This window comes from Buteo buteo, chromosome 7 (genome assembly GCF_964188355.1).
Source record: "Buteo buteo chromosome 7, bButBut1.hap1.1, whole genome shotgun sequence".
In the NCBI taxonomy this organism is placed as follows: domain Eukaryota; kingdom Metazoa; phylum Chordata; class Aves; order Accipitriformes; family Accipitridae; genus Buteo; species Buteo buteo.
The window spans coordinates 43,847,737-43,867,543 of NC_134177.1; the positions used below are offsets into that span (position 1 = coordinate 43,847,737).

General features: G+C 44.2%; 1 protein-coding gene across 3 annotated transcripts in view; it reads left to right on the plus strand.

The window, feature by feature from the left end:
• YPEL2 (yippee like 2) overlaps nucleotides 1–19,606 on the plus strand; it is a 39,836-nt gene extending 20,230 nt beyond the window's left edge. For 2 of the 3 annotated variants that reach the window (XM_075032915.1, XM_075032916.1), the window contains exons 3-5: nucleotides 11,933–11,976; nucleotides 12,757–12,865; nucleotides 14,245–19,606. In XM_075032915.1, the coding sequence (XP_074889016.1) occupies nucleotides 11,933–11,976; nucleotides 12,757–12,865; nucleotides 14,245–14,334 (243 nt within the window). In that variant the 3' untranslated portion in view covers nucleotides 14,335–19,606. The remainder of the gene's footprint in view (nucleotides 1–11,932; nucleotides 11,977–12,756; nucleotides 12,866–14,244) is intronic. The other variant, XR_012651103.1, reaches the window with a different exon arrangement.
• Nucleotides 19,607–19,807: the final 201 nt, after the last annotated feature.

Below are 19,807 nucleotides of genomic sequence, written 5' to 3' on the forward strand. Positions count from 1 at the left end.
ATTTGTACCTCCTTGCATAATTGTGTTTATATAGCAATTAATTGCTATGTGATTTTAAAATATTTCATTCTGTTCCAAAAAAGAAGGAAAAAGGTAATGATTCAAAACAGTTTAGAATTCCTTGTCAAGGAGGACGGACAGGGTAAAAATGGATTTTTCTAATCCATCACTTTCTTTATGAAAATAACTCTCCTTTCATCTGCTGCTTCCTCTGCCTTAGAATTGATGACCTGGGCATAAATAAAGTATTGTTCCCATTTATTATCCAGGGAACTGCCAGGGATGAAGGACGGTGAATCATCAGGGTTTTTGCTGCAACTGCTGCAAATCCTGAACAACTGGAGCATGGAGTTGATCAGGTCTGAGCCTTCCTGGGTTTGCTGGGTGTTTCAGTTTCTGGCCCTTGCAGTTGGAAGAGGAGGAAATGCCAGCAGGCTCAAAGGCTTGCTGATGGGGTGAACTGCCCTATGAACTTCCTATGCAGGTGTGTACTTTCAATCTGATTTATAGTTGTAAGAACAAGCCCAGGAACAACGTAGGTATGAGTCTCACAACTCATGAGACCTCTGGTTTAATCTGGAATTTAGTCCCGTGCGCACATGCTGGGGGGGCTTTTTCACCTACTGCTTCCTGGGGAGAAGACCCTGGCTTCTCAGGAGGAGTCTCTTGCGGTAATTTCTATTGCAGTCTCATTTTATAGTAGCAGGAAATGCTATCAGAGAGCTTCACATCTGTTTTAGGGGAGCTGTTGGGTCTGCCAGCAAGAAGCAGATCCCTAGCAGTCTGGCCTCTCCTGGAGAGGGGCCTCAGCATCCATCTGTCAGAGGTGTTTGGCCTGACAGTTTTTCTCATCCAGCAGAACTGAAATGGGCAAGGATTGAAGCTGGAGCACACAAGGAAACTCCACCCGGAGTCTTCTCTCTTAAAATATATGGTGTGTTTGCATGGAAATCGCAAATGTTAGAATAAGTAGCAATAACAAAGGTAGGAACTGAGACTCTCTACCTGAAACCTGGAATTTAAAGATTTCCAGTGATCTCTGTCCTTTCAGCAGTGATTGTGACAGAAGGAATGAGTTAAAATCAGATTAAGCTTAGCTGCTTATGGAGTATCTCGAATATGAACACCTCGATTCCAGCCCAGCTCCGAGAGGGGAGTCTGGGGAGAAATGTGAGCGTGGGTACACATATGGTCTGCTTCAGATCTGTAAGAGTCTGGGCCTGCCCTGCACTCTGGTGTGACTGAGAGACCTCGATGTCTGGGGACCTATCCTCTGATGTACACATTTTTGTTCGATTTCCATAGAGGGCACATGCACAGTAATAAAATAAATTTCAGTATAAAATAAATTTCAGTACCACGGTTCTTCTTTTATAGTAGAGACAAACATTCAGAATTTAAGCAACAGATTAAACAATGAAGGGTAACTTCCAATGAACCTTCTCAGCAGTAAGGTCCATGTGTGGTGGCTTCATCTCACTGCAGTGGATCTTATCCAGGGACAGAGAAGAGCTGCTGTCCTGGACAGATCTGCTTTTGCTGAAAAGCAAGTTTGCTCTCATTGTCAGCATTGGTGCTATTGTGAGCTTAGCGGCTGTATTAATGGAATACAGTGTTCCACTGGTACAGGGACAGTCACTATTATGCTGCTAATTAAATAACTTGTTGCATTAGCAGTTTCCGTCTTCCAGCCCAGTTCTGTCTTGTGTTTATCTCTAAAACCCATGCAGTAGCAATAATTAATGTGGAAAGAAAGGGCTTTGTGCTCCCCCTTGCCCCTCCTTTTTAAAGTGACTTCATTTTTGGATGCTTTGAGCTGGCATCAACCTACAGGAAGACAGCAGCACTCAAAAATGGGGGGGAAACCCCACAGCTGATGCTGTAGCAATTGCACATTCACCAGAATAAAATGCATTTTTCATCTCTTTGTATCCAGAAAGACACCCCTGCACTTTGTTGTCATCTTCTGTAGTTTTTCACAGTAAGTAACAAAATGCTTCTCTCCGTATTGTCCTTCTACATACCAAAGTGTAAAGGTTTGCATTCAATGGGTGTCACCGATGACTTAAGTGCCGGAGATGCCAAACTCATCTCGACTCCCTTGAACTTCCTGCAGATCTGGGAATGCAGGTATCTGTTGGGAATGAGGCCGTGGAGGTGGAGGGATCAGGGTTAACCAGCAGTATGGCCCGAGGCCCAGCATGAAGACCTGGAAGATGCGGATTTTAATTTCCTTCTCCCATCCCATGTCATCTAGATCAGACAGTGAATATGGAGCTTACCATCTCCTTTCAGGCACTGCGTGTGGGAGATGGCCTGCCCTTCTTCAGGGCTCACGGCAGTGCTCTTGGGAGGAGCTCAGTGCACTTCATATGAATAAACATCGCTTCTGCCCGCAGGCATACATACCTTGGTAGTTTTCTTTGTTTTAACATTGGGTAAATGTCGGTCTTCTGTTGCAAGTGGTATTCTACTTATTGTCCAGCAGGAATTAACCTGTGGCTTTTCTGTGTGCGTGAATTTGCGGCTTCCTCTCTTTAATCCAATGTTGCTTCCACAGGCTGTCTTGGTTTATCATTTGGAGTGCTCTATGTGGGAAATGAAGCAGCTCTCTAAGACACATGCCTACCCTTTCTCCCCACTCCCTCTTCCCATGGGGTTAAAACTGCTCCTTAGGCATTGCACTTGCTCTTATTTTTGCCTGATGAAGCAGTCTGGTGTCAATACATGTGTAGTTCCAGAAGTTGATGGAGATCATTAGAAAAGCCTAGATCTCTTTTAACTCTCTACTCAAAAGAGGTTGGTTTCCCATGAGGTAGAATAGAGTTTTACCTGCACTATACATGTGTGTTATACAGCACTTTGTTCCCTGGCAGCAAGGAGCAGTGGAAGAGATAGAGGAGAACTGTATACCCCACAAGAAGATGACTGGACCTGGTCAAAGAACTCAATGCTAGATTCCCTTCCACTCTGCAAGACCTCTGGTAGATCTTGAATTCTTGATCTGAAGTGGGGGCATGGGGCAGCCGTCCATGCTTGCAGAAGCAGCGCTGCCCTTCTTCTTCTGGTCTGACCCGTGCTGCGTTAGTGCACGAATGGATTTTCCTTCAGCAGAGGGAAGCTGAACAGGAGAGGAAGGGAGCGGTCGCTCCCTGATGCAATGCCTGTGCTCCCTGCTCTCAGGGGCTGCAGGGCTCTTCGTCACACGCATCTATCCTCCCTGGTTGGGCTGCAGAGAAGAGAGGGATCTGTCTCCTGAAGCTGCTATGATTTTGTGTGCCCCCTAAATAAATCAGAGTAATTGCTTTTAAAAGTAAATACTGCATCTGCTTTGTTTCCCACAGTATTTCCATCCTTTTTCATCTTAAAGTCAAGTTTTTGAAGCACAACAGCAGCAGCAACTAGAGACCATCAAAATCACAAGAGAAGCCCCAAAATATTGTGAGGGTTTATAGAAGTAATAAATTTGGTGTATTTTTTATTTGCCTGCAGTTGTTTGCGCCTTTAGCATTCACATTTTGAAATTTCACTTTGAAGTCTGCGGGCTAGAAACACATTTAAAAATAAATAAGAGCAGAGTCCAGGAGCCCAGGGCTTTAATAAGGAGGCTGAATAGCACAGGGCTCATGATAACACGATGAGACTTAACAGTGTTGTGTTTGAACTGAGTCAAAGTCTGGAGGGCAGCCTGCCAGGCACGTTGGAGGGAGAAGGGGACGGAGCAGTTTGCAACTACTTTCTGAATTTTTAGATGCTTCATAGAACTTTGCTGAGGTTTTAGCGTAGCGGAGTGGTGGCTTAAATTGTGTTAGAAATCTGTGCACTTGAGGAAAAACAAAAATCTCAATTTTAGGCAATTTCTATTTCCCTAGTGATCTTCGTTAATTGCAAAGCCTCAGAAGAGATCTCTCTTCAGCAGTTGCAATGTAAAATTTCCCTTTGAAAGAAATCTCCTGCTCTCCCCTCTAGTGATAATGGACAGTCATACTGACACAAGAATTAATAACTGGGAATTTGCTCCTGGATCCTGACCCATTTAAATCAGTTTGTACAGCCTATCTGCCTGGGAGCAACACAGCCTCATCGGAGCATTGGTGTCACCTTCGTGTTGTGCTGACGTATGTTCGAGAACCGCTCCAATAAAAGGACAGAGCAGCATTTCATGGCTCGCTTCTGATGGGATCGGGCATCTGTATAGTCCCGTTTGTTTTCCGTTTTCCTGAGCAGCATTGATATTACGGAGATAACACTGCAGAGTGTGTGCTGAAATGTCCTTTTGCCATTCATGATACTTTTTCTTTAGCAGTTTTGGAAGTCTTCTGAACAGTGATGATTTTTCTTAGTTTCAGCTTCTAGAAACATGAAAAGATGAGAGAATCTCACTTTAAAAAAACCAAACCAAAGTCCTTATTTTAAAAAAAATTTAAGATCAACTACTACTTAAATTTGCCTGAATTTTGAGCCAAGCTGGACATTTTAAGGATCAGGAGGTGAGAGGCTGGCATATGGCACTGGAACACCTGGACTTGGAGCATAGCAGAGTCCGTGATGTGAAAGCTGCATGAGCACTAAAGGGCCCTTGGAGGTCCAGGTAGGTCTGAAGATGGCTTCAGGTGGTGGTGATAGCTAACTTCTTTCAGCCTTTTCGGAAAGTCTGCCCTTCATCTCTTCTGGTTGTGGCACAGGGGGTAGAGGACTTGGACCCAGCTCATGCAGCATTGCTTGTGCAACGTGAAACAGTTCCAATGGGTAAACGTTCTCCTCTTGCACGCAAAGCAGGCATCGATGCTTTCCCCGCAAAAGTGAGATGTAGCAGAAACGTGAGGTTCTTCAGTCACTGATAATTTGCTCCATTACATTGACCTTTTTCCTGACAGCGTCACCATACAGCCTTTTCCGAGCAGCAGAGAATTTATTTTACGGAAGGCAGAGGTGATGCCAGCGGGATAGCCTGCTGGTATTTTTGCGGGTGTGTGTTCAGACCTTTTGCACTGTCTGCCTGCAGTCTCTCCCCACCTATCCTGTGCGGTGAAAGTGCTGAGTTGGTTCCCGTTAGGACAAAAGCCTCTTATCAGAAACACAGCTCGCCCCTGCTTATGTTGGGTGGGGAGGGAACACTGGGGTTGAATGAACACCTGCTGCTGCCAGGAGACAGAGTAAAAAATTGTAATAACATCTCCCATCAGAATAAAAAAAGAATGTAGTAACATCTTTCATCTTTCCAGTCTGTGCACCTTCCTTCTCACAGGCTACATAACCCGAGACACAAACATGGTGTAAAACTGCTCAGATGTAGCTGTTCCTAGGATGAAACACGGCAGACTCGTAGTTATTCACTGTGTATTCGCGCAGCAATGTAAACTGCTGGGGAATAAGGCTGTGCTGAATTAATTGAATAACTTCAGAGATGAGTTTGGTCCACTAATTCCATATCGACTTTGGGCTTTAAATAGCATTAAGGACCCATGTTAAAACTCAATTAAAACTCAGGAATGCAGTTTGAACAGGGTAAGGTCACATCTGTGCACGAGGTGGAATAATGTAACCAGTTCCCTTGACATGGGTCTGTATCTTGTATAATTGGAGCAAAATTGAATCTCAGTTTAATCTGATCATTGACTGTCCCTTCTGTGAGGAAGAACAAGGTGGAATTAATGAACCCCGAGGAGGTCTCTGTAGTCTGTGTGGATACAGGGACCAAGTAATTGAACTCATGCTCCCTTGGGAAATACTTGAGTATGATGCAAGTAGATGGTTGAAATGGCTCGTGCTGTCTAGGGCAGACCCCAGAATCTTCAGCAGGTATTTTCCTGGTTATATTTTCCCAACTTACTTTCCACTGTGCAGTGACTCACAAGTAACTTCCTCGTAGTCATCATACGCTTAGTGCTGTTACCAGGTATAGTGGTTCCTCTAAACACATTGCAGGACTTATCTTTTTAATCAAATCATTATTGCCATAATTAATAGGGTTTGAAAGGTGCCATTAAGGCGGAGCTTTCTGTGTGATATTGGTTGTTAGGTGGGGTAGCAGCTGATAGGGATTGGGATTAAGTGCTGGAGGGAGCAGGATGAGTGCGAGGAGAGTGTCTGTTTTGGGAGCATATCTTTATACGCAAACTCACGTGCACTCCAGCTGGATTGACATAATGCTTTGGTCGTACTTAAAAGGTCTCCTCTCCCTATTCAAATTGTATTTTATGAGAACATCTCATCCTTAGGTGCTTAAGGGCTAAATCAGCAGCAAGAATAGATAAACCTTACAGTCAGTGTTGTGCAAATGACTGTAGTAACTTAAAAACAAAAGTTGTATGTGTAGGTGGGAATTAAGTGATAACAGAGCTATCTCTGAATTGATCGTTGGATGAATTCTTCTCACAGACTTCAGTGCCTCTTAAACCCGGGAGCTCGTAATACGGTTTCTCTTCCTGAATTGCTCTGTCCCACTGGGGATATCACAAGCACAGAAAACATGTCCTTTTTTTGAAGAGTCCAGATGGCTGTGGTAATTTGGCTTCTCCTGATGCTACCGTTTCACATTGCCCAGGACGTGCCGACCGCTGTTGATCTCTGGCGGTGGCTTTGGGCCCTCTGTTCTGTTTGCATCCTTGCAGTGAGACTTATTAGTAGCTTTCAAGAGCATAGCGTGGAGGGGGACACTCTGTTCATTTTTCCTCTTGTACCTCTTTGGGACCAGTTGCCTTTTCATTTTTGTTTTATTGGTTTCTTAAAAGGCTGCCAGCTGGATATAGGTAAGTGGGGGTTTTCTCTACTGCAGACTGCAGAGAACAAGCATCAGTATGTAGCCGTTTAGTCCTGGCAACTGCTTCCTATTTTTCCAGATGATTCCAGCCAGCTCTTTTTGTGTTTAGCCTATTGTCAAATGCTGTCACAAAGACTTGGGGTATTAATCCTGTCATCTGTTCAGTGTGTGGAACTGCTGAGTGGGCTGTGCAGTGAATGAGAAGCTGTAGGTACTAGGGAAAAGGGGTATGGTGTGTAGGCGTGTTTGGAGCACATTCAGAATTCATGCATTTCCCTGGCTGTACTGATTGAATGTAAAAATTTCCTTCTGTGTCTCCAGCAGTCACCAGTAACAGGAATGTGCAAGTGCAAAGGTCGGATGGCGGTGGGAAGGCAGGTGGAATGTGAAAGAGGCAGGAGTGATGGAGGGGCATAGCCCTTCTCTGCATGCGTGTGTGGTTGTCTTGTCTGCTGTTGCTCCACCAAAGAAGGCTCTGAAGGAGTCGTGTATCTTGCTCAGAGCAAACAGAGTGGTAGATTCAGCGCTTCGGATTGTGGCCAGATATAACACACGGACTAAACCAAAATGACAGCTCCCAAGGTCATGGGTGTTGAATGTTACAAGGATTCAGCTTTGAGCCTTGCAGGCTGAGTCCGTCTCTAGCAAGCAGAATGTGTCTTGCCACAAAGGAGCTGGCACTTCTTAGATGCTGGCTGTATGTTACATTTCCTTCTGTGGCAGATCTGGTTTAACGGCGTCTGTGAAACTCAAACTCCCTATTCTGCAGACTGTCTCTCACTAGAGCTGCAGTTCTGCACTGTAGTTCTTTGCCAGCAAATTTAGTTTGAGAACTTCCTACTCTGAACGACTTGTGTCTGCCCCCATACTGTGATTATTAAGTAGTCTGTGTGATTGCCCTTTAAACTGGATCCATGATATGGTGCAAGGAGAAAAAGCTATTTCCCTCAAACCCACCCACCCCCCACAAAGTATTTGTTTTTAAAATAATGATTTCACAGATCTAATTTTGAATCAGCACAGCTGAGGGGGCCATAATGAGTGTCTGTAAATTGGGTGATAGGAACTTCTTAAACCGGAGCAGCTGCCAAAGGCATCTTAACATGGAGCTTCTGCAGTAACGAGAGACAGCTTGGCAGGCGAGGATCTGCAGCCAAATAGCTGACTCTAGGCTTGTGGTTTCCCACCTGGGTACTCAAATCAGCACTCCTTAGGCCCTGCAGCTTTCAGATGCCTCCATGCTGAGTGGAGCACCCAGGAGCAGGGAAGGTTTTTTAAGATGACTAGTCAAGAGGAATAAGCTGTTGTGTGTTGCACATCTCAAAAGCGTGTATTGTTTTTTAGAGGGCTTAAGCAGGATGGGGAGGGAGAGTTTCGTTGCTGGCATATACAGATGTGTTTCCAGCCAGACACTGAGCGTTAGCAGTTCAGAGAAAAATATGTGCTCGGGCCTTCAGTGGGAAACAACAACAAAAAAATCCTTTCTGTCTCTTTCAGCTGGAAAGCGATGCCAAGAGCTGTTGTTTTAGAGAAGAAGTCTGGATTTATAAGCATGCATGTGAGATACACCTTTGAATGTGTATCAAGAAAATCTACATAGAAAAAATGCATAGCATAGAAAGTAGGTCTTACTGCTGACTGTCACCAGTGAAAACCAAGCCTGTTGTGGAAATCTCTTTGTGTGTTTCTTAAAACAAAACAAAAACAAAGAAAAGAACGTCTGTTTGTATATAAGTGTATCTGTTTCTTCTGATTTCATAGTGTCCATTACAGCATGTGCCAAGTTTTTCTGGAGTGCCAAAGAGAAGGAGCATCTCCAGAAAGTGTTGAGGTTTCAACACCCAGATAAAACCTGCCTGTGCTACCTTTATTAAGATACAGTCAGCTTAGTCTTGCAGAGAGCAAATGCCCTGGTGAGCTTGAGGTAGTTGCCAGACTTCCCTCGCTTCTTTTTGTATGATTTGCCAAATCCTTAGCTAGCTGGTGGGTGAATATTAAGACAGACAGCAGCACTGAAAGCTGAGCAGGGGTATGTTGAGAAGTTCTGCTTGGGCAGGAGATAATTAATGGGATTTTTTTGCAGTGACCACCCTTAGGTACCCTAAAGCACTGGCTTGAGCTGGAAGGAGGGGCGGGCACCTCTGAAAGGATGCTACTGTCCCCTGGGAGTGGGCTGAAATAGTGTCCAGTGAGCCCTGAACACAAAGCTGATGGGTTTGGTTTTGTTGTTTATTAAAGACAGGCCTTTGTACAGCAGTAATGGAAAATCCTATTTCTGTACCAATAAAAACTCTGCTCCCATGGTTGTTGTTATTGGCAAACTTAGTCACTTTGGTGTTTATGGAAAAGTATTTACTGGGAAGGACTGGATGGTTAGCAAGCTTCATCTGCTTTCATTTTGCTTTGATGGCACACATGTTGCTCTGGGACCTTCTGTTTCATCCCTGTACCCCATCCACAGTCCATCCTTCCAGGCTGGTATCCCTTTTCTGCAGTATGGGCGGCCAGTGCCCCTGCTGTTTGCTGTAGCAAGGTAGAGCATTGCATGGGTCTGGCTTGGACTCTCCTCTCTGGCCTGGGGAGCATCAGCTTTGTGTGGGTTCCTACTTTACCCCACAGGATGCCGAGACAATGCAGTGTGTGTTTTGTACCAGTCAGGCTAGACCTAGTTGGCATGTGGGGTGTCAGCCAGCTGACAATAACAGTAATAAAGAACTTGAGTGCTGCAGAAGGATTAAAAGAAGCTTCTCTAATAAATGCAATTACACAAACATGCTTGAGCCATGTGTCCTATTTAATTCCTTCCCAAGAAAAGAGGCATTCCTCAGGGCACTGCTTTTGTCTAAGTGAAAGAGATATCCAAGTGCCTCAGGCATCCTCTCTGAATCCGTAGTGGCTTTTCTGTGCCCTGGGTGGCAACTAATATTGGGCTTCACATTCCTCTGAAAAACAGTTATTCCTCCAGGACTGAGTCAATTTTTTTGCCAGGCAGTGACTTTATAGCTGGCAGAGCCCTTGCTGCCATCCAGACCTCACAGGCAGCTTTCGCTGCTGGCTGTGGCTGCCTGCCTGCATGCCCCGTGACATTGTGTTTGCCCACAGAGGTGCCTCTGCTCTGTGGTAAGGAGCCTTTTGGATACGTTCTTGCAACTGGGGATCTTCCAGTGGGCCTTCGCCGCTTCTGGAGAGTACCTTGACACCAACAAGGACACCAGGCTAAACACCGTGACAGGCTGTACTTGTTCTCTTGTCATGGCAGTTTTAAATCACACCTTTAATGTGTTTTGTTCTCTCATGCTGGTGAGTGAATTTTCCTTCTCTGCCTTTCAAATGAACAGGACTCATGATGGAGAGAACATCTTGCAGGCTGTTACAGAGCTGCTTGCCATTAGCCCAAGCAGCACCCAAGAAATATTCGCTGGAGCTAATGGGTTGGTACCCCAGCTCGGGGAATTAGGACCATTAACTGGAAACATGAAGCAGCCTTCCCAGCGCAGAGGAGGCAGTTGATTAATGCAGATGTATGTGGATGTAAGAAATGGGGTCCAGATCCATCCACAGGCTTGCTGGTTCCCAGGCATGGCTTTGACTTTGCTCCTCCATGAGGCAGCAGTTGGGCAAGCGTAGGGGTGCATCCCTAGGGCTGGACAGACAGAAGGGGACAACCTGAGAAGGGCAGGGACCCCCCCCCTCCCCAAGATTGCTTTGTACGACATGGGGAGAGCACGTTTGTGCTGCCCCAGGGTCGGGTGGCTCTTAACTAAATAGATGACCAGTGTTAGTGGGCCAGGGATGTAAAACCTTGAATGTTTCTCTTTTCTCTCAAAACTCTGTCTCCCCCCTTTTAAGGGTATTTAGTCTGAAATCATTCCTTATCTGTAGAAGCCGAGGTTTTAAGAAAAGTATTAAATATTCCAAGGTTCCTGGTAAGGTGTAAGGTAAAGGATTAAATGGTCCAGAAAAGCTGCTCTTTGACTTTCCCAACTCCTTGTACCTCGGTGCATACATTCCCTGAGGTATCTCATAAGGTAACTTGTGTACAGAGAGCAACTGTGCTCTTGCTCATAAGCATGAAATGTTTAATTCAGTGTTTGTCAAAGTACATTAAAAATGCAGGTAGCACTTGCTATGTGTGAGCCAGCTCCTGTAAGCGAGGCACCATCACGGGGTAATGTTACAGACTTGACACAAATGGAGCCTGCTGGCTCTTGGAAGTGTCCTGGCTACCTGGAGTGTCCTGCCGGGCTGGCATTGCCCCGCTCTCTTCAAAACGCTGCCTTTTCATGGTCATGCTTTAAGATCCTGAGGAAACGTGGTACGGAGAGGATGTGCCGTGACTGGTGATTACCTGGTGTGTTTTTGCTGCTGTGTGGTTCTCTCTTGTTGATGTTCATCTCTATGCAGTTGTATCTCGTCCTATGTTTAGATCAGTCCTGAAGATCTCCCTGGCATCAGTGGGAATGTGAAGGCTTGCAGACACCCCAGCAAGGCTAAGGTCTTTTGTAAAATCATTAGAGTAGCGGTTGTGTTTGTGTGCGCAGCACCTTGCTCAAATAGGTCCCCATCTCTCAGTTTGGTTCAGCATCCATCTGTGCAGTCTTCCTAAGGGGAATTCACGTGCCGTCAAGTGCAACAGCGGTGTTTCAAAACTGTGGCAGTGCAACGGGAAGCTTCTGTGAGCACCTTGGTTTTAGAAAAGAGATTCAAATCAATGTTTGGCAGCAAGGCTGCATTAGGTAAGGTTGAGGCATTAGTGTGAAATTCATAAACAGAACTGAAAGGGTGAAGATAGACATTTATGGGATATAGGAGAGAAAACAGCTTAGCTCTTGAAAAGTACATTAGGCTTGTATGGCACTGGAAGTGCTGGTAATATCAGGTGAAGTTCTCAGTGGGCTGCCAGTACGCCTTGTGAAATGGGCAGACATTAGAACTGGAGGCAGCTGGCCCCTTCCCGTCCGCAGGATGAGACCTCTGTTCATCAGCGCTCATCTCCTCCTGACATTTCGGTTTGTGCTCTTTCCATCTCAAAGACTGTAACGATGTGCGTTTCTCAGGCCCTGGCTAACAGTTGCTATAACTACCATTAATGCAGTCGTTGAGGGCAGGTCCTGGTTTAGCCTTATTTCTATCAACCAGCCAACTGAATTTTGTTTTCTTGCCTTTCAGTCCTTTCAAGGAAGCCAAGGACGAGCATACCTCTTCAATTCAGTGTGAGTATAACTTTGTATGTGTCACCTGTGCATCTCTTAGGATAGATTTAAGAAAACCCTCCTGAAAAAGAAAACAAAAGGATAGCCTTCCTTTAGAAAACCTCTGCCTAAGACTTGGGAGCTTGCTGAAAATGGTTCAAGAAAGAGGCAGGAAATAGCACTGATTCGTATCATGTTGAGGTTTCAGATAAGCAGCTAGAAAAAAGGTGGGGGTTTTGTCATCAGACTGAGAAATAAGAGCTAACAGATGAGTCATTCTCTTCTCAGAGAATGTAGTTGGACCAAGGTGTCAAAGTTTTGTAAATGTAGAGAATAAATGATATCGAAATACAAACTTACTTTTTAGAGCTAGCATAAAAATTAAGTATAATTTTGCCAATAACCGAAAACAGTTTTGGTGAGATCACCGCTGGGATGTCATTTGGAAGAACTGCTGACTTCAGTTACATTTTTCAATTTTCCATTTGGGAAAGTAAAAGTACCATTTTATCAATTTGAAAGTGAAAATCTTTCTCAAATGAATAATTAGTGCAATTTACTAGAATGTTATTAATCTTCTGTTCAAAGCTTTATAGAATTTTTAGTTGAATAAAAATTCTATTTTACCTTACCATTCTGTTCTGGAACTGCAAGAGATCTTTTTTTCAGGCACAGCAGTGCTACTCAGTGTCCTGAACCTCCTGCTTATGTTTTCAAATACTGCAATAAAATTGCTGTCAGCTTCATTGTAGCATCTTGATGTGGAAAGACTAATAGAGAGCATCTCTCCTTTTTCCCCAGAGTTAATGTGGGTTGTGGCCCTGCAGAGGAGCGGGTGTTATTAACAGGATTACATGCAGTTGCAGATATTTACTGTGAAAACTGCAAAACCACACTGGGTTGGAAATATGTGAGTATCAGTATCATTTGTTTTTCCTGTGAACATCTTTGCTCCAGCCCTTCCTGAAGGTGTGTGTATGGTAACGTGGTCTCGTGGAAAGGCCATTAACTTGTGAACGAGAAATGTGGGTTCTGGTCTGTAGCCACGTCTTTTTTCCTTCCTGCGTTTCCATTTTCCCTCCTGTCTTGTGTTTGTTGCATCCTTTCAGCGCAGGAACTCTTTATGGCTAATGTATTTTTTTACTAAGAATATATACTGTGGGCCTGGTTTTGGTGGGTGTCCCTTAGCGATACTTGACATAAATGAGGATAACTTCAGTCAGTCTTGTGGTTCATATTGTCTTTTTTCCCAGATGATATCAGAATAATAGAATGATCCATATAATGTTAAATGTCATAAATTCAGTTACCTTCAAATACAGGCTTATGATACATCATAATTTCTGCTTCAGGAGGCACACAGTGTACTTGTTTGTCAAAACATTTCGACCAGTGTTTAAACAAAACATATACTGTATTTGTGGCCTCTGGACAGAAATATTCTTTAATAAATCAGTTGAAAGGCTATAAAAAGTAAAGCATCAAAAATTGATGCAGTAGGAATTCATGCAGAAACACAGCGTGGATCTCACAAATGGAGAAGGACACTAAGTGCATAAATTGAGTTTATTGTAAAACAAAATACAAAATCTCGTAAACACAGCAGTAAGCCCAAGTCTCTCCAGCAACAGAATTAACATTCTTTCAGATGCATTACATGCATGCAAAGAGCACACCTGGGCAGAGCTGAACTGCTTTTGAGGACGCGACCTCAATAATGGGAGTCCCTCCTGGTTAGGGATCCCATAGATTTCCTCCTTCTTCAGTTCTGCAGTATTGAAGCACTGCATGTTTCTGTACCTGCAAGCATACCTCTGTTTAGAGTGGGTCCTTCTCGTCCCTTGGTGCCCGTTTGCTCCATTTCCACATGAAGTTTACCATAATCCATCTCGTCCCACTGGTAGTGCTTTTACAGCATGTTTCATCAGAGGACCTCTATTCTTAACAAACGTTAATAAATTCTCAGTTCACCCTAGAGAGAGGAGGTGGATTTTATCACCAATGATTCCTAAAGCATAGTTCAAGGAGCAGTTGCCATTGGCCTACAGAAAGCTGCATGTTTACACGGTGCCAATTGTTCTTTTTTTCCAGCCTGTAAAAGACAGCTAGAAGCAGGATTTAAGATTCTTCCAACGTAATTTTCCTGAAAGCCAACAGGAGGACCTGCAGTTTGACTGTTTCACTCTGTATACAAGGCTAAGACTTGTACCAGCATTCCGAGACCTGATCTGTAACTGTGACTTTACCTTCAAATATCATCTTGATCTCATTCCTTCTCCTTTTTTTTAGGAACACGCTTTTGAAAGCAGCCAGAAGTATAAAGAAGGCAAATACATCATTGAACTAGCTCACATGATCAAGGATAATGGCTGGGATTGAATGGAAACAGCCCAGCCCTACCAGCGTGTAAGAGAATGCCATCCAACCGAACATTATATCCAAGAGTGAGAGAGTGACTGAACGCTTGGTTCCATGCATTTAGAGGCTCTGCAATTTGGGAGCATCTTCACACCCTTCTCCATCTTTATTGGTGACTGGCCTCTAAATTTCTGTCTCTCTGTCTCTTTTGCTTTGTATCTGTTTGTGAGTTGACCCTGGCTGCTTCTCTCTCTGTTCTGGCGTTGGCTAAGAGAATGCACCGAATGCCCGACAGCCATTCCATGTTGACGAATGTTTAAGTACAAACTGAAGTTGGCTCTGTGGCGGCATTTTATCAGAAGGTCTCGGTGCGGGAGGAAGACCCAAGTTTTGGGCAGGAGAAGGTGATAGGGAGTGGGGAGTGGGCCCGAAGGGAAGTCATCAGAAGTTGAAACTGTACTTCTCCTTGAAGTCCTGGTTAACCAAGGCTTGAAACTATCTACTTGTCTAAATGGACAGAAAAATACCTCACGGCTGCGTTCTCTCCGAATCGTAAAACCGCTGCTCTATCAGTGGAGCTTCAGTCTAAGCCGGCTGAGCACAAGTCATAACCAGTTCCCCCCGCAAGCTAATAGCAAATCTGTGTTTTGTTTGCCATTTATGAACTTGTTGTTTGCGGGGGGAAGGATCTGAAGGCTGGAGAGATTCCCTGCCTCTCCTTTTTCTCACTGTTTCAGGGTAGGTAGGCCAAATGTCCCAACAGAGCACAGCTGTGGGGAGCATCCTCACAGCTGGTGAAACCAAATCCTGAGTCTAGAGCCCTTCAGAGAGGAGGAGAAAACCACTTAAGGCACAAGGGGGCTGGAGCTGCAGCTTAGAAAATATGACGGGGGGGAAAAAAGGCACGTGCTAGGCAAGAAAGAGGAAATTATGTAGAGGAGGATGGGGACAAACTTAGTAATGCAGGGTACCCCTTGATTTCCCGGTCTCCACTGAGCATCCTTGGGGGTATTTTACCAATCCTTCACAAGTGCGAGTAGGAAAATGCTGTTACAGAATCTTTTTCTTAAATCCCAGGCCACAGTCATCAGCTCCGCTCTTGGAGCCTGGCAGAGAAATGGTGCAAGAGTGGGGAGAGGAGGGAGCAGAGGAGCCTGGCAGTTGTAGCAGTATTGCACAGGTGGATATTTCAAGCCATGAGGTATCCTCCCCAAAACCTTCCCCCCTTTTCCCACTCCCGGAAGCCTGTTGCAGGCATAGGGGGAATGGGAAAGAAAAAAGAAATTAAACATCTTCCCCCTACCCCTGAAATTGTCTATGCCTTGGAGTTTAAAGGGGAGGGGTAGATGTGGGCATCATAACTGCAAGGGACAAGTCCTTCCTATTTTAATTTTTCCATTTTAATTACTGTGGACCTTCCCGAAGTGGTTGGTGGGGAAGGGGCATCATGTGTGAGAGGGGAGCTGCGTTAGACATAAATGACAATGTGAAGTTTGCTCTGCAACAGTCCAGCCAGTATCTGGTGCATAACTCAAGACTATTTTAACCGAATTAGTTTTATCTTTCTGAGTGAATTTTCTTTTTGTTTGTGGAATTCTTTCAAGTAGGTTAATCCGTTGGGGGAAATCTTTCTTAATCCAGAAGGAAAGATTATTGTGCAGGGGTTTGTAACTCCTTATGAAACCGAAGCTTTGGAGCTGTAATCTGTTGTCGCTTGCCCCCACCCCCAGGAGACTCTTAGTTAGCCGTGCGGATCAGGACGGAGGGCTGGTGGTGAGAAAGTAATTTGCTGTTAAATGAAGGGGATGTGAGCAGAGATGCTACTTAGGGATCAGGGTGGAACTTACGTATTAGGTCCTTGTGCTGAGACCCAAACCTGATGGCCCATCTAAGCAAAGGCTGTTTTTTTCTCTTGAACCACTGTTCTTTACAACCTTGGAGAGAGAAGTGAGATGGAGGCTGGCCGCAGCTCCTGCAATGGATGGAGTTGGCTCGGTTTGCGGCTAGCCTGTTAGGAGGTGGCTTCTGCCTTCACCCTTTCTGCTGTGGCTGTGTAACAGTTGCTTCAGCTTTTGTTTCTGATCGTCTCTGCTTCCATCATCCATATTCCCTTCAGTGATAAAAATCTAGTAGAAATCAAAAATTCTGCAGTAGCCACTATCTTGGTGACTTTGGCGCTGACCTGGTCCCATTTTCCTGTCCTTTGGTTGGTGATCCATGACAATTTATTGAGTTTTGACCAGTGAGAAGTAATTTACGTTCTTTAAAGAGCTCTTCAGTCTTCCCAGATACATAGCCTTTAAAGGGGTCTGGTTAGAACTGGAGAAGTAAGGGATAACCCCAAATCATTAATATGAGGTTGAGAAAAAGAGCACACAGGGGCTCATGGTTTTATGTTGGTGTTTAGAGTGATTGCCTATAAAAAAGCGATATAAAAGGTAGGCCTGTCTAGAGGACTGCTCTGAGAAATAAGAACAGTTACTACAGAGCGCTACCAGATATAAATGTTTTTATCCATATATTTGGGACAAGAAAGGGCGATGATCCATCAGATCAGGCTGGTTTTAACTGCTCACAAGGGTTATGCTTTTAATGGCAACCAGTCTAAGCTTGAATACGGGAAGATCTTAATCTGGTTTTAATTGGTTTTGTCCCATCAGCATCCACAGATTCACACTTGTTGAGAATCTGGCCTCAAGCCCTGATAGGAAAAAAGTATGTGTGCCTGTGAACATCCCCAAAAACCAGAGAATTATCTATAGAGTGACGTTAATACGCTGTACAGGCAGATGAGGAGAAACGGGCTTGCGAGGCTCATTGACGTTTGTTCTCTGCTATGTGTCCATTAAATACAAAGTACTTCTTAGTCCGCTGCTAACTCATCTGTGACTTGCTATATTAAGACACATGACAGAATTGGGAGCTGGTGACCAGACAGGATGATCAGATCTGTATGCTAGTGGCTACCGCAATCAGCGCAGGCTAAATTGATGACTTGTAGAGTGATACATTCAGAGCATAACCAAAGAACCTCACTATCTGCATCCCTCTGGTCGTGGGAGTTGACTGTAGCCGGTTCCTTACTGGCTGGGGTGAGCAAGGTGGGACCGTTGTTTCTGAGCTGGAGATGCGGCCCATGGAAACTGCCTCCTTGGGCAGGCAGTGCCTGAATGCAGAGCACCGAGTGCCCATGGTCCTGCTTTCCTTGGGTGACATCCTCGAGAAAACACGAACGGCAGCGAGTTTTGCTTTTTTTTTTTTACGTGGCAGCCTCGTGTGTGGCAAGCTGCGTGCACCCTTGAGTTTACATCACCCCTGTCTACCCCAAAGCTCAGACTTGAGTAAGTTTTAAATTGTTTTGCTCTGGTGGATTATCTGGTGTGAAATCCCGATCCCTGTAATAAATATTCAGATGATAATATATACAAAGCAGAAAAAAAACATTATCTTGTGAAATATACTTTTGTAAATAATATTTAATTTTTTAAAAAAAATAATATATTTGGTGCTGTTTCTCAGAGCCCCTCCCTGAGAGCACTTTTTTGTTGTTTATAAATGATACTGTTTCCTTCTGTATTTGTTGGAAAATATGTTTAAAGGGAAACAAAAATCATGATATACGTTGTCCTCTTAAGTCGATCCATTTTTCCTCCGGACGTGGCAGGAGAGGGGAGTCACTCCCGCTTCCATCTGGCAGAATTGGTCTCCGGCAGAGGCGGTGGCCGGGTAACGGACAGCAGCCCGCGGTCTGGGCAGGTACTGATGTGTGGGACGGGAGGTAGCTGCAGGCACTCCGGGAGTGCTCCGGTGTCTGGAGTTATGTGCTGAAACACCTTCAGTCAGTGCTGGAGGTCCTGTCCGGCAGCTTGAGCCCCGCGTCAGCTCGTGATGCCACAGGGAGTCCCACGAAAGCCGGTGGGGCTCCGTCTGGGCACGACTTTCCTGAGGAGATCTGGTTTGTAGGATCCGGACCTGAAATTTTCTCTTGCACCAGTATTGGCTGGAGTGAAGTAGATTTGAGACTTAGAAAACAGGATTGAATATAAGCTGCAACCTCTGAATCGCTGTTTCCAGTTGCTTGGGGGCAGCAGGGATGGAGGATGGAGATTTCTAACTAGTCATTGTTTTTAAACTAAAACGTAAGTCTTTGGACATGGATCCTGGTTTTCTTTTTGAATTTTTTTTTTTGTTGTTTGTTGTTTGTTTTTTTTTTAAACCAGGCTGCTACATAACAAATTAGAGTAAAAGTTTACCTCTCTGGCAGTAAAGTTCATTTTTTTTGTTTTCCTTTCTGTCTTTAACCTCCCCCCTTCTCCCCTTCTTCGTTTTTAATTCATTGGGTCTCTTGTTTATCCCAGAGTGGACCAATGGCACAAACCACTGGACTGTGTTTTGCTGAGCAAGGAGCTGTTTTCAGTGCTGAATAACTGTTGCACGCTCTTTAATTCTCTGTTTTTGGTGCACACGATTTAAAAATATACAGAAAAAAAATAACCCTACGAATGAAATCTGTTGTTGTTGTGATGATCAAGTGAGAATTTTCTCTGTATGCATTTTTCTAACTGGTATGTGAGAGTGTGTTAATCATGCATTTCACTGCACTTCCTTGTTTCGGGAGGAGCATCATGTTTCCGTGTGAACCAGTTCTTGGATGAAGAGATGACACCCAGGCAGCCGGTTGGGTAAACAGACTGGCGAGAACCAGAGCTCAGCACAGTGGCAAGGAGCTCTTCTCACCAGGTGAGAGGCCTCAGAAATTAAATGCTCAGAAACAATTACGTTAGACATAGATTTTGCAGAATCCTGTTTAAAAAGAATAAGCAGAAGAGGGGAAACAAAATCATCTTGAATTCAGAAAAAAAAATCAACATATTCAAATGCAAGCAGAATGGCATTGTGTAAGGTACAACCACAAATAAGCTATTCTCATAGTTACGAACTGTATGTATCCTTTGTTTTGTTTTTCATAAGGAAATGGGAATGCTTTCCCCACTGACAAAACTAAAGGACGATATTTCCAATACCAGCCTGTCTATTGATGCTCTTGTGTTTACAAATTGTGTATACTTTTATTTCTCTGATCTTATTTTAATTTTATTTTTTGGCATATTCTTTCAGGTCATTTGCTTCAGTAATAAATGCAACTGTTTGTTTTCAAATAATTGATTTTCACCTTTTCATGTATTTGTACGTTGTATATAGTTCTTCAGTATTAGAGGGAGGCGTATTGTTTGTCATATTTACAATATGTGTTGGTGCTCATTTGAGAAAATAAAATTTTCAAGTACTAAAACTGCTGGTCCACGTTTCTGTTTTAATCTCCTATACTGCGTGCAAATTGGAGGCAGCAAGAAAGGTTACATTTAGCTTGAAAACAGTCAGATTATCCTCTTTTCTGATACCTGCCAGTCCCGAGCAGTCACCTGGTGTGCACTTGAATCACTTCAGCACTTAGAGACTGCAGTCATGGGCAAAGATCCCATGGGGCAGAGCA